Here is a 19,186-nt window from a genome sequence, read left to right on the forward strand (position 1 = left end):
CTTGGTTAATTTGGGGCTCTGCAGGGAAAGGCTTAAAATGAACTGGGCTCGAGCCATTATCCAATTCATTAGTATCATGCCTTAAGGGCAACCAGGCAGTTTACACTCAAAAGATCTAAAGTTCGAATCCCGTGATTGCTGTAAAAGGTGGCAAGCATGACGGAATCAGTGTAAGTGCAATCACTAGTTCAAGTAAGGTTGCATGTACCGGATCCCAAGCAATTTTGAGAAACTTTAAAGGCTGGCACTCGACCATGTGTGTGTCAACATATAACAACAACAAGATTGTAATCTGGTGCATGTATTCATTATTTATGTTTATAAATTATTAAATTATTTAGAAGTACTAAAGTAAACCAAATGTAATTTTGCTAGTTCTCGCACTACCTGTTCATAAAGTCCAGCCGTATTGGCATCTCGGCGCGTTCGTGTGACACATGTGTTTCATAGGGCCAAGAACTTTGTTCGGGTACTCGGCCCATAACGAGTCCGACTTAAGCCAGCTATTCAACCCATGAGCCAACCCGGCCCACTGGCCATTGTTGAGGGCTTGAGTCAACCCAATACACTTTTGGATTCGGTTTCTTTAGGTTAGCGCAATCGGTTGGGTTGAGTGGCGCATTATAGCTAAGTTTTGAGTTCAAATCTTGAAGAGTGCTATTTTGATGATATTGCGAGATGTTGAAATTGAGATTAGAGATGTTTTTTTGGAGGCTAAGTAGACTGATTCTTGTCCCTTACTCTTCCCATCATTTCTTCTCTCTTTCTTTCTTTCTCTCTCTTATCCTCCTCTACAAGATGCCGTCTTGGTCTCCAACTTTCGCCTGTCATCAGCGGGCACCCATTTGGATCTTTCTTTCTTTGAAAAAAAGAAACTTTCGGTGGATTGTCAAAAGTCTTTAGTATAATAAAAAGGGAAAATATACACATAAAGGTTGGCATGAGGCTAGGTGTGTCATGGACACCAAGTTGGTGGTCAAGCTAGGAGCTGGACATGGGCTGACAAGAACTCTAAACCTGCTCAAACCCACATTTGTCGAGCCTTATTAAAACCTGTTTCTGCTTAGAGCAAAAAAGTTTTAGCTAATCCATCTTCTTGTTGCAATTGATTGGATGTTTGTAATGCTACACAACATTGACCTATGTTTAGTGTGAAGTTTTAGCGAAGGGGCACCGATCCTTCTTATTGTTGCAATTGATTGGATGTTTGTAATGCTACGAAACATTGGCCTATGTCTAGTGTGAAGTTTTCGCTAAGGGGCACCGATCCTTCTTATTGTTGCAATTGACAGAACATTGGCCTATGTTCTAGTGTGGGCACCTCATTTGGCTAGACCTAAACGTATCACATGATAAATAAAAATTTTATAAAGGTTTACTCATGTTGGGAATTTATAAACGTTTACTCGCCCACACCAGCCCCATGGTAGCTCTGCTGACCCAACATTGAACATCGGGATTCTCCACTTTCATGGAATTTTTTATTTTTTTTTTTCACTTTTACCAATTTTTTCCTCATAGCTGGGCTTGTTTTGTCATGGTTATTGAATTGGATGGCTTGAAGATGGAGAAGTGTGAGGAGACGGCATCTTCTGTTGCCAAAACCCCATTGGGGTCTCTTGCCTCGCAAGTTGGCATCTTCTTTTGCCAAAGGTGATCGCCGGAGCAAGGAAAGGAAAGAATATAGCTGCATTTATAGATGAGGATGGCGCTTTCTATCCGTGCTGTTGCTTAATTCAAAGAGAACCAACAATGGATGCTCTGCTCATGAAGCTGTCTTCCATAGCAGAGGCCGCACTCGCAGACAAGAAGTTTGACCCCAACAGAGTGGAAGAGCTGATGAAGGAGTTCGAGAGAGAATCCATGGCGTCTTTGGCTGCAATGGAAGAGCAGGCAATGCAGGCCAGCAAAGACGCAGAAGCTTCAGTCAGAAAGGCCCATGCGTCGTGCATCAAGTCATCAATGTCCAGTACATCTGATTGATTACTGAAATGGGTTTTCTTACATGATTAATCTATCCTTCACCCTCTGCAAACTGTTCAGCTGTGAAAAGAAATATGTGCATGCTTGAACATTTCGTGAATCAAATACGTCAATTATTTATACATGTAAAGAGAAAATGCATGCCCAACCAAATGTATGTACGGTTTACACGGTTATATTTTGAATTCCATAATATTTCGAGTTTAATGAGGCATTCTGCCTTGTACATTCTTGTGTTCATGTACTCTTCTACTATTTAATGGGCGATTAGATCGAAAACTCTAATCTCTGACTAGGGATGATGATACAGACGCAGGAACAAGCGAAAAGGACCATATGGTGCTTTTATAATAAGCAAAAATGAATGGCTCTCATACAATCAACATTTTGGTAAAAAAAAAAAAACATTTTTCATAAAAATAAGTTATGTTTATAAAGATTTATAAGCATATTAGGATGTTTATATGTTCTTTAAAATAATTCTTTTAGAAAAAATTTAAAGGGACTGGTTTCTATCCCTGACCTAAGTGCCTGGTTTTACCAATTTCTCTCTCTCTCTCTATATATATATATATATATATATATATACCGGCCACCATCTATTGGATGAGTTGTTTTAAATTTTGCGATGCTAAAAACTGGTGCCAATGGTGCATTTTGTTGTATATGACAAATGATTTGTTGCTGTTGAATGCATCATTTGTGATACTTTTGACCATTCAAAATTTAAATAACTCATCTCATAATGAATGTTGGGCATGTATATATATATATATATATATATACACTCACTTAACTTTTGATGGCAGCAGCTTAAATATCTTTATTTGACTGCCTAAATTACATAGATGAAAAAAACCAAGCTTATTCATGTGCGTGATGTCACCACAAATTTATCATGCTTGTGAAAATCATATATGCAACTCACCGACTTGTGGTTGCTGAAATTAATTATGCGATGCAGAAGACCAACTTAGCACGGAATGTGAACGACAACTATTCAAGTCACGTCTGCAACAAACACGCAATTTTAGTGGCTTCTCACCAACATTGGGTGCTGCAAAGGCGCGTGGATTGTGCAACTCATTTTCTAAGGGTTGACTTCTTTCCCCACATCTAGTCACAAAATTTCAATAAAAAAGTGACGGGTATATATATATATATATAGAGAGAGATATATATATATATATAGAGAGTGAGAAAAAAAAAAGAAAGAGGTGGACGAAGTTAGAATACTGAGTAGAATTAAAGGTTCTAAATTTTAAGTAGGGTTAAAATATTATTTTTTAAAATTTATATATATGAAATTTTGAAAATTTACATATAAATTAAAAAAAAATAAAATGAGTCCAGAGGGCTCAAAGGGGCCGTGGCCCCGTATTGGCTCTGCCCCTATACATATCCATGTGGTGAGGTCATGATTGGAGGGAGGGCAGGATGGCTGACGGATTTCACCTTAATCCATATATACACAGGCACATAGTTTAGTGCTTAAATTTAAAAATTTAAAAGTCAATTATGCCATGTGGTGGACAGTTCAAATTTAAAATTTTATTGCTAAAAAACTATAAATCATGAGTAAAATCACACTAAATTGTTCGTTGCTATATTTCTTAGCGATAAATTTTTAAATTTTAACCCACTTGCAATATCCAACAACATTGAACTTATATATATGTGTGTGAAAAATCAATGATGCTATGTGCCACAAAGTTGTTGGATGGCACAAAAAAAAAAACTATAAATAACTAAAGCGGCCAAAACTATCGCCGTACTATAGACTATAGCTAATATCAATTTAGTAATTGGTCTTTACTAACAAATTTTTTTATTTTATTCATCCAAATAACATTTGGTACATAACAACATTGAATTCCTGCACATATATATATATATATATATATAACTTCAAATTGCGCAACATGCAATTGTAAAAGCAAAAATATTATAAACTGAAAAACACACAATGCACAAGTTGGCGCGAACTTTTCCTTTTAACGATCATATGGCAAATTTTGTAAGATATACTGCAGCCTTGTCCACGCTTGCTGCTTTTGCCATGAAATTGCTCAAAATTTTCACATTTAAAAAGTTGAACGTCCAGAAGAGATGGTTAAAGCCCATAAAACGATATTATTAACTTATATTCATACATTCTTTTTCAGATCACTTGTTATTCGAATCGGCATTTTGTGTCCAAATCCGAATCTAATTAGAAGAACCCAGAAAAGACTCAATTGGACCTCAACCCTAACCGTTTGAATGTCTAGACGTTAACATCTGGCCCCTTGTTTTTCACCAGATTATTCTACCTGAAAAGGATTTGAAGATGTAAGGTTTTCAAATCTTTGATATAATCCTTGTATATCTTAAGCATAGGATTTTTAAATCCTTATTGAAAATCAATAATCTAAAATCTTTGAATTTAAGATCTTATGATCTTAGATCATCTCATATTATTAAAAATCAAGAATCTAAAATCTTAGAGTTCAATATCTTATGATCTTAGATCATGTCATGTTAATTAAAAATCAAGAATCTAAAATCTTAGAGTTTAAGACCTTATGATCTTAGATCATCTCATATTATTAAGAATCAAGAATCTAAAATCTTCGGCTTTAAGATCTTACGATCATCTCATACCTAAGGTCCAAGGTAATCAAGAACCTTTTGAATTTCTCTAAGGGTGACGTGAATTGATTGCTGAAGAGGTTTCCCTACAATCACGTCACGACATTCTTCTCGCTTTCTTTCCAAAGTTTTATTTTAGGAAATAACCCTTTGCTTTTGTTCAAAAATGAGTTCCCTATTTCCAGATTGCCAATAAGCCACTTCTATTAAAAGACACTTAAACTATATATATATATATATATATATATATATATATATATATATATGTTTTGCCCATCTGAATAAAAGAAAAACACAGAACCAGCCGAATGAAAAGAAGAAAATGTAGGAAATGCATAAACCATGCAAAAACTTTTCCAATTTAGCGATAAGAGTTTATTTTTGAAAGAAAACTTATGAACCAAGTTATTTGTTGTGGCCCGCAAGGCGGTCATGAAAGTGGGACCCACAAACCACCCCCCAAAAAAGGTAAAACGAGCCCAATATGCGGGTCGGCTGTACTTAGGGGCAGAGGGAGAGGGGAGCCCGCAGGGGCCTTGGCAATTTAAAAGGTTTTAGATTAATATATATATAAATTTTGAAAATTTTTTATTTTGGTTCCTGTTAAATTTTAAAACTATAATTCGGCTCCTGCGACAAAAAAGTTTTAGCTCTGCCCCCGGCTGTACTACGTGTCAATAGGAAGGGGTCTGCTTTATGGGCATAACATGAAATATACCAGGAAAGATTAGGGCCATTTTAGACATATAATTTTTTTTAGAGTTTTTCATACTGCCTTTTATCATACTCTGGCAAAAGAAAAAAAGGGATAATACAATTGTTTGCCCAATTTAACTGAGTTCTTTGATTTGAGTTAGCGGATTGTGTGTGTGTATAGAAATAGTCAACAAAGTTTTCCGAAATATTAAGCTCATTTTTGGCTCTCAACTGAAGAATCTCTTTTGTTTTTGCAGGTCAATGCAGGGAACCAGGGGTATTTGTTTTGACATATGAAAAAGACTATAAATACAGAAAGCCACTGAATTCATATATTTGAGCCTTTTTATTTAAATTCATTGTTCGTTCTTGCATCGCATTGCTGACACTAGTATCTTCCAAATAGTATTTAGGAGATGTGACATGAAGTTCATTACCACGTCTATCATCATCTATATTATTTTTAACGTCGGCAGCATTCAATTTTAAATGTTACAAAACATCATCAATAGAATTGTCAACATCTTTTGATGATGGCCTTTTCTTTAGTTTTACTGCTCGTTTGTTGTAGTTATTCCTGATATTTCCTCTTGCTGCTTTCTTTGGGTATCTTTCACTTGCCTCTATCATCTCTTTGTTTCAACTGTCAATCTCCCAATTGATTCTTTTTGTTCAAGGATTTGAATTTCATAAGAGTCTTTTTAGTGAAGCTACAACAATGGTTAATCTTCTGCGTGTAATAGTGATTGTATAGCAAAGAAATTGCCTTTCAAAACTCTATTGATCTATGCCATTGTAAACCTGTTCATTCATAGCATTAGGAAACCTACCATGCTGCTAAGAGCTTTATTGAATGAAATTGCTAAATGTGTTTCTTGTTGATTACTTGGCGATTAATGTCATGAATTATAGGTTTTCATGCTGTCAATGCTAATATATATATATATATATATGCATATATATATTAATTTTGTTAAAGATATTAAAAACCCATATGTTGGCAAGCTGCATTAAAATTTTGACAATAAGCAATTCGATGCAAGTCAAGCAAGACACGTGAATCGAAGGGTGAAACTCAAAAGCATGTGCTAGCAGCTTAAAAAAGGAGCGCGGCAGCTCGATCCACGCTTGTTCCTTTTTCTCGAACCGATCTCTGACAAGCTTCCTCTGAGCCGAATCGATCAAGGAGCTGCATGGTTTGTTTAGGACCGCCGCTAGATGTACCCAATAAAACCAACAAAAAGGCCTCTTTGGTATAGGGCGGCAGATTCGTTGGCTGTTCAACTGAAACCAGAGCTTTTCTTCTCTGCCAATTTGGTCCACCGTCGCCAGGCCCATTTGCTTCCACTTCTCTTTGGATGGGGGAAGGTGGCTGAACCCCAATCGCCAACTCCATCGGCACGATGATGTCATCCTGACGCGTCCTCCTCATGTGATGTGAAGAATTGCTGCCCATCGAAACTTTCTTCTTGTGAGAGAGGGAGAGAGAATATGCCATCCTAGTTCCCTCCCGAATAACTGAGATGCTGAAGCCGGTCCCATGATCATTCTCTTTACAAAAACCGAAGCCTCTCTCTCTCTCTCTCTCTCTCTCTGTGCTTTGCGTTTCAGGTTAGCACTTCTTTCGCTCTTTCTCTCTTTGATTTCACATGGGTTTTGGTCTTTGTTTATGTGCATGTTGCAGTGCTTGGGAATTTCCTTTCATGTTTCTGCTGCTGTTCTTGTTTGATGTTATTTGAGAGGTTCAAATTTGTGGGGAATAAAGACGAGATGAGGTGGGAACATATGGGTCGAATATATTCCAATTTTGTTGTCCTCAAAAAGGGTTTTCGGTTGTTGCTTTGATATTGCCGTTCTTGATTTCAAAAACGAAGGTGGGTGGTTTTTTAATTCTTTGTTCAGAGGATTCTACTGTCGCAAAAGTGGAATGCTTAAGAGGGAAATTCCTTTTGCTCTCCTTAATGGTGTCTGAGTGGTCATCATGGTAGGAAGGAGGGTAAGGGAGGTTTCGCTGGACTCAAGGGTCGTGCTTCGCTTTGTTAACGATGACAGTCTCTTTGTACTGATTTAGGGTGCTTGTTGTCGTCAGGGAATGGTTAGTTTCTGTCAGCTTTGTCTCTCCTCAGGTCCTTCTTCTTTCCTTTTCACTTTCTCCTAATATTTTGGTGCTCATCAAATGGAAAGAATTCGATGAACTCATGCTTTTTCTTTTTGTTTCACAAGAATTAGTCGAAGAGGGGTTAGGAGTCTCTAATGATAAAGTCACACTTGTGTTCTGAAATGCGCCTGATAAGGTGGTGTTTACCGGGGTGTTTCTCTCTTATTTTGGTTTAATTTGCATGTCCATTGGTGTTTTTAGTTTGAACTTACACGCGCTTAAAGGTACTATGTTAAAAGCTGGGGGTCGTGGAAGAAAAGTTTCTTCTCATCTAGTTAGTGTCGTTTCATATGAAACCAAGTTATTTATACAAACTGTCACTTCTATGTTATCAGATCTTTCTATATACTTGCTTAGCAACTCGACAAGCTGTTGTTTCTGTTTTTCCGGGGCATTAGTGCTTTTCCTAGAATGCTAAGTAGGCATGTTTTTAAAACTGAAGTGCAAATTGATCGCTGCTGCTTTCTATTGTTCAATTTCCTTCCAAATATCATTTGACACCTTTTTGAAATTGTTACTTTTTTCCTTATTTCTTCTCATTTACTCATACATCTTTTGGTCCTTGGCCGCACTTTGATTAAAACCTGGACATGTCGTTTCTTGCAGATAGTTTACCAAGAAAGGAGCACATGCTTCTAAGTTTACTTTATGGTGGATGATCTCCCTTCCAACAACAGTTCAAGTGTTGGAAGTTGCATGAGCTGATTCAAGAAGACATTATATCCATGAAGCCGCCAATGGCTCCTTTGTTGGATACCCTCAAAATGGAGCGGGTCCGGACAATTTTGAATTACAGATATCCTTATCCACATGAACATTCACAGCATGCGATGATCGCTGTGTTTGTGGGTTGCCTATTTTTCATCTCCTCAGATAACATGCATACACTAATACAGAAGCTGGACAACAACATCAAGTGGTGGTCAATATACGCATCTTTAATTGGATTCTTTTATTTCTTTTCAACACCATTTGTCAGGAAAACTATTAAGCCGAGTTACTCCAATTTTAGCCGTTGGTAAGTATTCAATCAGTAATGTCTTTATATGATTCTCATGATCGATTGGTTAATCTACTTCCTGAAGGAACTCAGTAATTAATTCCAGGTTGGAACTGCATTTGCATGAGCAGAAGTAATCTTTTGCTGTAAACATATTATTTTGCAGGTATGTTGCATGGATAGGTATTGCTGCTCTATACCATCTCCCCAGTTTTCAGTCAATGGGAGTCGATATGAGGATGAACCTCTCTCTCTTTTTAACAATATACTTCTCATCTGTGTTGTTTCTCGTTATTTTCCACATCATTTTTTTGGGCCTATGGTATGTTGGACTTGTGGCCCGTGTTGCGGGAAAACGGCCAGAAATCTTGACAATAATCCAAAATTGTACGGTAAGCACTGCACAGAATCTTCTGATTAGGAGGTACAATATATAAACTTTACTCATTTGATCTGTGTGCCTTCTGAAGAAGTGATGATTTTTTGTTCTTGCATGCAGGTTATAAGTATAGCATGCTGTGTTTTTTATAGTCATTGTGGTAATAGGGCTCTTCTACGGGAGAAATCTTTGGGAAGAAAGAACTCTGGCTGGTTTTCTCTTCCCTTTTGGAAGAGCGAAGAGAAACATACTTGGTTATCACAGTTTGTGCATATGCATGAATTGAAAGATCGAGTTTGTTCATCATGGTTTGCACCTGTGGGGTCTGCAAGCGATTACCCTCTTTTATCCAAATGGGTCTTCTACGGAGAGGTATATGGTGCTACTGTCCTTTCTTCTAAGAACGTTATGCCTGCTGCATGGTGCTTAGCTATGCAGTAATCATGCACTTTTCGTTTAGGTTTCTCATCTGTTTTTGAAGTTGATAATTATCCTGTCCTTTTCAGTTAGTCTGCAGTGGTTCCTGCACTGATCCATCAGATGAGATTTCCCCCATTTATTCATTGTGGGCTACATTCATAGGAATGTACATTGCTAATTATGTAGTGGAGAGATCAACTGGGTATGTGGCACTTGTAACTTTCAAATGCTGCTCTGCAGTTTCATTTACTAATGTTTTTTAGTTAAATATGCATAAATACCTCAGCATAGGAGAACTGTGGATGTGCATCTCCTGTCTGTGCCCGTCCACTGACATGGATTTGTTACCTCATGAAGCTTCCTTAATTGTCTCAAGTTAATCTGTATGAACTGGTTCATGTAATTGCTGAGCTCTGGGTTTGTTTTCTGCTTTATGTTATGGGTTCTCAGTCAAAATATTTTTCTGACCTTGTCTCTCTCTCTCCTTTTTCCCTACTTTTTTGGGTGCAATTGCAGCTGGGCATTAACACATCCCTTGTCGATGTCAGAATATGAAAAGTTGAAGAAACAAATGAAACCAGATTTCTTGGATATGGTTCCTTGGTACTCTGGGTAGGTGTTGTATATAGTTATGCTGTTATCCTAGTCAATTTAAAGACAGCTTTTATGATATGATAACTTAATTTTGTAGGACATCTACTGATCTGTTCAAGACAGTTTTTGATCTCATGGTATCTGTAACACTTTTCGTTGGTCGTTTCGATATGCGTATGATGCAGGTATTCTCTGTTTAACTGGATTAGGAAATATGTATTGTCATCAACTTTCATAATAACTGAACATTAGTACATCATTGGTGTTTCTATGGAAGTTTATGCTACTGTTGAATATGGATGAATCATCTTTACAACCGGTCATTTCTTGTTGTTCACTGCTTTAATGGTTTGATTGATGTTGCTTAACATGTTAGATTAACCCTTGACTTTCTCTTGTATTTTGGGAGCTACGACCATATCTTGCCGCCCATGTCACGTAGGTGCTGGGTGAGGGCACAGGTGCAGCGACTTTCAGAACAGGCTTGGTTGCAGATGCAGCAGGGGTGGGGGTGTGTGTGTGTGGGTGTTAATAATTAGAATAAAATTCAATTAATCACATTTTGATATTTCATAACAATTAATATTTGAACAGAAATATAGCTTAGCCCTGGAACCTTAAAAGGCAAAAAGGTGCATATATATAATCAAATGTTTAAATGTATTGAAAAAAACCATATGTATTGAGAAATATTTATATATACAACATATAATCTGCTTTATGCTTTTAGCTTTTTGGTTGAGAACCTAAAAGGCTAAAACAGACCATGTGAGTAATTAAACCATTTAGTTAAAACTGATTATGAGATTAATATTGAGTGATATCAATGTTATCAAAACATTCAAAACAGTAAATGAGATAAATATTGGATATTTAGTATATGTATAACAAAGGTTGAACATAAAGCTGATTATGTGATACGAATGAGTAAATATGTATAAACAAAAAAAGAAAATTGAATAGGAACAACTGAGAGGTGACAGTAAACACACAATCTACTGAATGGAACTTTTGATAAATACTCAATGCTACAATCACTGAATGGAAAGCCAGCATTAAGGGTTCACAGTTCACACCACACTGGAGTTAGAGAGTTGGCCACCAGTTTCCCAAAGACCTGAAGACAAAGCGGCATGAGAAGGAATAGAGACAAGCTGCTGGTTTCGACCTCACCGTTGTTGGGGTCACCCACAGACAAAGGCCAGAAAGAAATGGCCAAGTGCTACCTCAACCAAGGGATTGGTAGTCATTGGTTGTCAATCACCAAAGACAGACTAAAGAGAGAATAAAACTCAAACAGAATTGTTGCTAGTTTTTTGGTGCTTGATGGCCAGTTGCTGCCTCACCTACCCCATGGCTGGCTAGTTAATGATTGTCACTGGTCCTTGCCATTGCCAGTTTTTGCCTTTGGTCGCCCAAAGTTGAGGGATGAGAAGGACAAAGTTAGAACTACCGTTGAAACCAAGAGATCAAAAAAGAGATCAAACCTTAAAAGGGTTCATTTCTTATTTTTCAAAAAAAAAAGAAAAGAAAAAGATTCCACATAAGGACAACTTTAGCCTTATCTGGACTATGACCTCAACTGGCTTGCTATTGAATCAAGTCTGGTGCGAACCTACTTTGGACAAGACAAGGTAGGTGCAGTCAGCCACACTCGAGTTGCACTGATCGACTTGGGTACCAAACCTGGATTGCACCTGTAACTCAGTCATGGACTCTTGGCGCCTTTTTTTTGCATGCCCATGTTACATAAGTTGCTGTGATAGCTCAAATCTGTCAGAAATTATCCTATCTTGCTTTGTCTTATATAGTTCCAATTGATTGTTGACCTTGTAGGTATGCATCACTAAATTTCTTCTCCTCATTAGCACTTCACCAAATTTCAGTTGCCAGTTATCTCCAGCTTGATATATGAATAAATCTCTTTCAATGTTCATATGCATTTTTTGTTTACTGGCTTGCTTAACCAGGCTGCAATGAGCAAGGTCAATGACCAAAAAGGAGACCTTTTGTATGATCACTTCAGGGAAAAGGATGACTTCTGGTTTGATTTCATGTGTGATACTGGGGATGGTGGGAACTCTTCTTATGCCGTAGCTCGCCTACTTGCACAACCTTCAATTAAAGCTAAAGGCACTGGTCTTAAGTGTTCTCTACAACGGGGGAAGTTGCTTCTTATAGGAGGTGATCTTGCGTAAGTTGACACTGCCTCAAGCACCCAGAAGAACAGCAAGTCTGTGTCCAGATTAAGCAAAAAAATTGTGCAAGCATGACCTAAGTAGTCAAGAGCATGACCAGGCCAATGACCTAGTCCGTCGGTGGAGACAACCAGACTTTTTGTTTCTCTTATTGTTTAATATTTTAAATTTAAATTTTGAAATTCATTAGTAATTTTCAGTTTTTTAACATTTACATGAACCTTTGGACTGTTCTAATTTTCAAAATTAATTGTATAAATATTAAGTTTAAATTTTACAGCTTTTTTCTGTAACAATTAGGCAGTTAATCAACTATGGTGCAACCAGGACAAGGGTTCCTAATCCCTGACTTGGCCTTTTGGGGGTGTGTACATGCCAAAAATGCTTCTCTGTGTAGTTGAGTATAACCTTTTGAACAGGCATACCTACAATTTGCTTAGATTTTGAAAAATTAATGACATTTGTGAATATATTTATGCCCACATACTTCATGTGCTAAATTTTTAGGAAAGGTTATCCTTCTTCAAATGTATTTGATCTTTTGTGAAATGTATTTTAACAGGAGGTGTGATTGTTGTGGATCTGTTCTGCTTTTTATTTTAGGTATCCAAATCCATCTTCATTTTCCTATGAGAGACGTTTCTTTCTCCCTTTTGAGTATGCTTTGCAACCTCCACCTTGGTACAAGCCCGAGCACATAGCAGTGAACAAGCCAGAGATTCCTTGTGGCTTATCAGATCTGAAGCAATATGATGGTCCTCAGTGCTTTATTATTCCTGGAAACCATGGTTTGCTTCTCTTATGTTTCATAATCGTGCTAGTGCTAATTTTGATGCATACTTGGTTTTGGTTAAAATTTTCATGTCTAACATTTATAGAAGATTTCTGCAGAATCAACAATCCTTTCTATAATGTCATAATTTGACTTTTAAGTTTTTTACAATTTAGCATTTATATGACAGATTGGTTCGATGGATTACACACTTTCATGAGGTATATATGTCATAAAAGCTGGCTAGGTGGATGGTTTCTACCACAGAAAAAGAGCTATTTTGCGCTGCAACTTCCTCATGGCTGGTGGATTTTTGGCCTCGATCAAGCTCTCCATTGTGATATTGATGTCTACCAGTTTAAATTTTTTGCAGAATTGATAAAAAATGAGGTCTGCTCATAAATTTTCATTTTTTTTATGCTGTTTCTGAATCCTTATTTTTTAAAGCCTTTCAAGCAAGCACGTCACTTGGTCCATATGTCCGTTCTTTGATATGACATGTAATCTGACATCTCCTAAGCTTTTATGCTCATTTTTAAACCTGTGATAGACATGGTCAACATTGTGCTTGTACCTACAGCCTTCTCTAATGTGCCACTAATGATGGCATCTTCTTCTTCAAAAAAAAAAATAATGTTAATGACCTTATATACTCGGTTTCAGATTCTCTTTTTACCATTGGAACATTAATTCTTTCCACTTAGAAGTCATCTGTATTATCTTTTTTATTAAAAAGATATGAGAAATTGTCCTTGACTCCTTGTCATTTAAATGTAAATTTCTGATACAAGGTTGTTTAGGAAATAACTGAACAGCAAAACCAGGCATAAGATCCTTTAATCCAGGTGTTAAGCTGGATTTGCATAAAACCAGGTCTCTTCGGCATGCGTTCAATTCAGACACAAGTTTTGAAGCATAATGTTAATTTAAATGCTATTCTTGTCTTTCCTTTGAAACCTTGTAAGTGACACCAAACGTTTGTGCATATTTCAAGATGATTTGTGGCATTTTGCTGTTTTATTGTAAATTGCTTATTAGGTGTAGTAGTTCAAGCTCTCTTGGTCCTTGCAGAGCTAAATATGCACAGCAGGGGAAAAGAACTGCAGTTCTATAAGTTTCATATGAAGAATTTTTTGGAATTTAAAATATGAAACCGCCAATACCATTCTTAGAAGCACTCTTAAAAGTGTAAAAGCTCGTGCTCCATCTTGAACAAGTTGTGTTGCCTTCATATTATTATCCTTTACCAACTTGATTGTCTGTTGCGACATGATTAAGTTTTCCAGTCTCAAACAAATTAAGGATTATTGAGTTATTAACAAAAGCTACCCTGTTTGGTATGAACTTGCTAGCAGGTTGGAGAACACGACTCTGTGATTGTTGTCACACATGAACCAAACTGGCTTCTTGATTGGTACTGGAAAGAGACAAGTGGCAAGAACGTATCACACTTAATTTGTGACTATTTGAAGGGAAGATGTAAACTTAGAATGGCAGGGGACTTGCATCACTATATGCGGCATTCTTTTGTTCCTGGTGATAATCCTGTAAACGTTCAACATCTGCTTGTCAATGGTTGCGGTGGTGCATTTTTGCATCCTACCCATGTTTTTTCTAATTTCAAGAAATTCTGTGGAACCACCTATGAATGCAAGGCTGCTTATCCTTCTTGTGAAGATTCAAGTAGAGTAAGTATTTTATTTTGGTTCATCTTTGTTAAATTTATTATGCTGTAGCTTTTTCAAACTGTTAATCTCTTTCTTTTTTCTCTTCTCTAGATTGCATTGGGTAACATATTGAAGTTTCGGAGAAAAAACTGGCAATTTGATGTCATTGGCGGCATTGTTTATTTTATATTGGTGTTTTCCATGTTTCCACAGGTGATTCTTTCTCTTTTTATGCAATTTGCTTTGCAGTAAGTTCGTCAAAACTACTGTGACGGAAATGTTCTGACTAGTGTCGGACGTGTGGATTCTCTTTCGGTTTAAGTTTCATTTTTACATTCTGAATTAGTATGTTCTGCAGATTTTCATGAAGTAACTACACTGGTTTCAACTTTGTGCTCCTTAACTTTCCTGTAAAAAAGTTTACTGCTTTCCTGTAACTTTCTGCTCATTAAACTGCTCATTAAACTGTAACTTGATTTGATTTGGTATCAGTGTCCTGAACAATTACTACTGATAAGAGAATAGCAACATAATAGTTCCATGGTTTAGTCTTCATTGTCAAACATGTCCATTCATAGTTGAAATTGTCAAACTAGGACAGGGTCTGTGAAGTGGGAAATAAGTCCTTGAGTGAAGCTTAATTTATGAAGCAACCATTAAAAGCATGTTGAAGGGCTTGAGGTAGCAAACGAGAAGAATTAAGAAAGGCAAGCAGTTAAGAGCAATGCTTGAGCTTTTTTCTTTGTTCCGGGAGGGGTGGGTGGCCAACCCTGAATGACCATCTTGACTGGATTTTGATTTTGTAAATAGAAATATGACTTTTTATCAGAGATATTATGCTGCCCGTATCAAACCAGCTTCTCTAATACTTAGATACTTTATATGTAGCGTGCTGGAGGATGCGTCTGGTAAACATTGTCTTTAGTATAGGAGGAAGTACTCCTATTATGCAAGCTTTTAAATGTCTTCAGTCATGTTTAACTTCAAACCTATGAACCAGACCTGAATTCCTTGACTTGACTTTTTCCATGAACTTTTTTCATTATTCAACCATTTAAGACCATTTGGAAGATATAGACCCTCCTTTTTTCAAAATTATATCATAATGGGATTCTATTTGGGCGCTTGTCGTTGTCTTCCTCCTTTTCTCATGTTTACCAGAAGCGTGCTCCAATACTCATGTCTTCTATGTAAGAAACTTTATCTTTCTCTAGAAAATATGGGAAATGGTAGTAATATATTGAGAATATGTATGCAACTTCATTCTTAAGTCTTTACATGTTGAATCATTCTCCATTGCCCGTTCATTTTCCTTGATAACATGTCTATCATTATTTACCTCTATGGTTAGTTTTTTATATTCCTTCTTTTTGGGAGAAGAAAGTACTTTGTTGAGTTGTTCAGGATCTGAGATATATTGTGCATTTCCAGTGCAATCTCGATCATATGTTGCGGGAGGATACTTGGTCGGGTCACCTTAAGAACTTCTTCAGTATAATGTGGCAATCCTTCACAGACATGCTGGAGCACTCATATGTTTCACCAATGGGAATCCTGGCATTGTTAATAACTGCTTTTCTATTTATTCCTTCCAAAATGTCAAAAAAGAGGCGTGTTATTCTTGGGGTTCTCCACGTTTCTGTTCATGTGACTGCAGCAGTTCTTCTCATGTTGCTACTGGAACTTGGTATTGAGACCTGCGTACGCCACCGGCTACTTGGAACAGCAGGTATGCATCTGTCTGCTGTTTATAGCCGTAACGTAATAGCCTTATAAATGATCATTTTCTAGTCACGGTATGTTATCATCAGTTCAGAATCTCTCATTAGTAAAATAAGTGACATTTATATGATGAACATCATATGAACATTCTGGAAATATTGCATTATTTCCTTCATATTGAAATTGATTGAAGAAACTAAATACTTACGAAAGAAAAGCTATCTGTTTGCTTCACTGTCAACTTCTTCCTCTACGATTGAAAGCTTGTTATAAGTGAAGGACAAATAAAAGAGTATGCAGCTATATGAACCCTTGAATTTGACTGTAGCTCGGTCAAGGCATCTTGCATGCTGTGAATGTGGTTTGGCGTTCACTCATTCACCTGTTACTAATTCATGTCTGTTACTAAAGTGGAAAAAAAGAGTCCATATGTTGTATCAAGTCCTGAAAATAAGCTCTTGCTAGAACCATTTCAATAATGGTGTATCTATGTGGCTTAATGGATACTTGAGTGAAAATGTTGATGGGCATGTCATTCATAATATATATATATATATATACACGCATTGTGATGACAGAGATGCATTTGTGCAAGGATCAAGCACAATGTTTGATAAAAAAAGATTTATAGGCTAATTAGTGGATGCATTGATTTATTGCTGATAATTACAGATACCTGATATCATTACAAAAGATCAACATTAAGATATTTCTCAATTTAAGGTACACCTGTCTACACATGCTCTGTGATGAAGGATGTTAAGAAGGGTGTTTAATATTAGAGATGCTATCATCCAAGAGGTGTCCTGCTATCCAACAGACGTTCTGCAGTGGTCTTCTTAGACTATGGAGGAAGGGGTGCCTGTATATGGGGCCTCATAGCTACAAATTTTGCCAAAAGTTTATCAATATGACCATCCGATATTACTTGAGTTATTCTTTCCAAAAATAGTCCTCCTTTCATGTAGAAGATAATTTCCACCAATAAAATGTCTCAAATTCACATTGTGCTTCATGTATTAAAAGGGAGAAAACTGGAATTCCTACTTTCTTTTTACAAGAAATAACAGTTTAAGTTTGTGTAATATTCCTTTTTCAATGATGTAAATTTGAATGCAAATTTTCAATCTTCAAGCAAATGTCACATGGACAAACTCACCCCATGTACGGTGCATTCACTGGGCTGCAAGGGTAGGCAACAGTTTATGCATCCACTTCAATGTTCTGTAAGAGGAAACAAAAGTCAATCCACAAATTCTGACTTGATGATTCCTCAAAATTTTAGTCGCTGCTGCCTGTCCAGTATGCATGCCCTGCATCATATATTGTCAGATCAGCTCTTAATGTGGCTGACACAATTATGTTACCTATTTCTTTATTATCTTTATCACTTTGAGCTGAAATGCAATCTAACACTTTTTATCAGTTCCACTAATCTCATATTCGACTTGGTTTCTGAGGAAAATAATGGTCTAGACTCTAAAATTGTTATTCAAGACCTTTGCTTGCAAGGATATTCACATTTTATTTCTTTCTGCTAATAATTATGAGTTATGGCTTTCAGCTTTATAACTATGTAAATGTGCAGCCGACCAAATCTTTGCATCTTAATTTTTTGTACTTTTGTAACAAGGATATCCACATCCTCCCCTGTTTCAAAAACCATGCCCATGTGATTTAAAAGAATGACTTGAACAAGGTCTTAAGTTAACTGGCAGATTCTGAATTTGTGTCAGCAATCAATGAAAGGTGCTTAAAGAGGACCTTTAATCTGATCATATGAACCTTATCTATGACCTTGAATTACCACGAATGTAGTAATCGTGTGAAAAAACATGAAAACTCTTGCACAGTAGCATTATCCATGCAGAAATTCTCTTTTAGTTTTAATCCATTTCAACCTTTTAATGCATCAATGGTTTAAGCAGTTCCATTTTTGTTTATTTGCCCATGGTTGGCCTTATGGGTTCTCAGATCTACTTCTATCTCCCTGTTTCAGGTTATCATACTTTATATGAATGGTACCGGTCTGTGGAAAACGAGCATTTCCCCGACCCCACGGGCCTTAGAAGACGGATGGAAGAGTGGACTTTTGGTTTCTATCCTGCTTGCATAAAGTATTTGATGTCTGCCTTTGATGTACCAGAGGTAAGCCATGTATCCAGTTCCTCAACAGAGTTCTTTTGTAACAAATTTGAAATGGATGAATATTGCAGGTGATGGCTGTCACCAGAAATAGCATCTGTAGGGCTGGAATGGAGTCCATATCCAGAGGTCAGGCAATTATATATTACTCTTCCATCTTCCTCTATTTCTGGGTCTTCTCCACCCCTGTAGTTTCACTCGTATTTGGAAGCTACTTGTATTTATGCATTAATTGGCTGCATATCCATTTTGATGAGGCATTCTCATCACTCCGAATCGCAAATTACAAGGCCTTCACTCGCTTCCATATCACCAAAGATGGTGATCTTAACGTTTACACGCTTGCAGTCGACAAGGTAAAACTTCATTTGCATTTTGTCTCATTCATGATCCATTTAGAATTGGCATTTTCCTCATTTTTAAGTTGTATCTTACTTTTCATTACATTACATAAATAGGTACCAAAGGAATGGGAGCTGGATCCCCAGTGGGAGAGTGAATCCAAACAGCCATTGGCTCATCACAGGAAGTTTCCAAGCAAATGGTGTGCACCTGCACCTAACCAAGATCCAGTTAGCACCGCTCGCATTGTAGACCACTTTGTGATAAAAAGAACATGTTCAAAACCCATCTAAGGCAATTTTATTAGGTCTGACTAGTTTGTATATTGTTAGGTGGAAATTCCTGTAAAACAGTGGAACAGCACCACTTTCTACCATTGGGGAAAGGAATTAGAATCACAAGCTTCTGCTACTGAATAGCACCATTCTGAGTAATCAAATGTTGACATAAATTTCTTGTGTTCGCAAAAATTTTGAAAC

At 36.9% G+C, this 19,186-nt stretch overlaps 1 protein-coding gene across 3 annotated transcripts; it reads left to right on the plus strand.

The window, feature by feature from the left end:
- Positions 1–6,474: 6,474 nt before the first annotated feature.
- Positions 6,475–19,128, plus strand: LOC116262149 (uncharacterized). Of its 3 annotated transcripts, none has more exons than XM_031641265.2 (16): positions 6,475–6,921; positions 8,075–8,486; positions 8,635–8,860; positions 8,968–9,219; positions 9,354–9,469; positions 9,784–9,879; positions 9,959–10,046; positions 11,832–12,055; positions 12,663–12,847; positions 13,022–13,221; positions 14,187–14,519; positions 14,610–14,711; positions 15,930–16,227; positions 18,220–18,368; positions 18,437–18,721; positions 18,824–19,128. In XM_031641265.2, the coding sequence occupies exons 2-16, from the start codon at positions 8,194–8,196 to the stop codon at positions 18,998–19,000; spliced, it is 3,024 nt and encodes a 1,007-aa protein (XP_031497125.1). In that variant the 5' UTR covers positions 6,475–6,921; positions 8,075–8,193; the 3' UTR covers positions 19,001–19,128. The 3 variants fall into 3 exon arrangements, with proteins under 3 accessions (XP_031497125.1, XP_031497127.1, XP_031497126.1); XM_031641267.2 differs by lacking the exon at positions 6,475–6,921 and adding an exon at positions 7,289–7,405; XM_031641266.2 differs by lacking the exon at positions 6,475–6,921 and adding an exon at positions 7,413–7,436.
- Positions 19,129–19,186: the final 58 nt, after the last annotated feature.

This window comes from Nymphaea colorata, chromosome 10 (genome assembly GCF_008831285.2).
Source record: "Nymphaea colorata isolate Beijing-Zhang1983 chromosome 10, ASM883128v2, whole genome shotgun sequence".
NCBI classification, from domain to species: domain Eukaryota; kingdom Viridiplantae; phylum Streptophyta; class Magnoliopsida; order Nymphaeales; family Nymphaeaceae; genus Nymphaea; species Nymphaea colorata.

Excerpts from the sequence above, each read along its gene's own strand:
- LOC116262149 (XM_031641265.2), top strand. The coding sequence starts at position 8,194 with ATGAAGCCGCCAATGGCTCCTTTGTTGGATACCCTCAAAATGGAGCGG. Across the intron at positions 12,848-13,021 it reads TATTATTCCTGGAAACCATG|ATTGGTTCGATGGATTACAC; the intron begins GTTTGCTTCTCT and ends TTTATATGACAG. Across the intron at positions 14,520-14,609 it reads CTTGTGAAGATTCAAGTAGA|ATTGCATTGGGTAACATATT; the intron begins GTAAGTATTTTA and ends TCTCTTCTCTAG.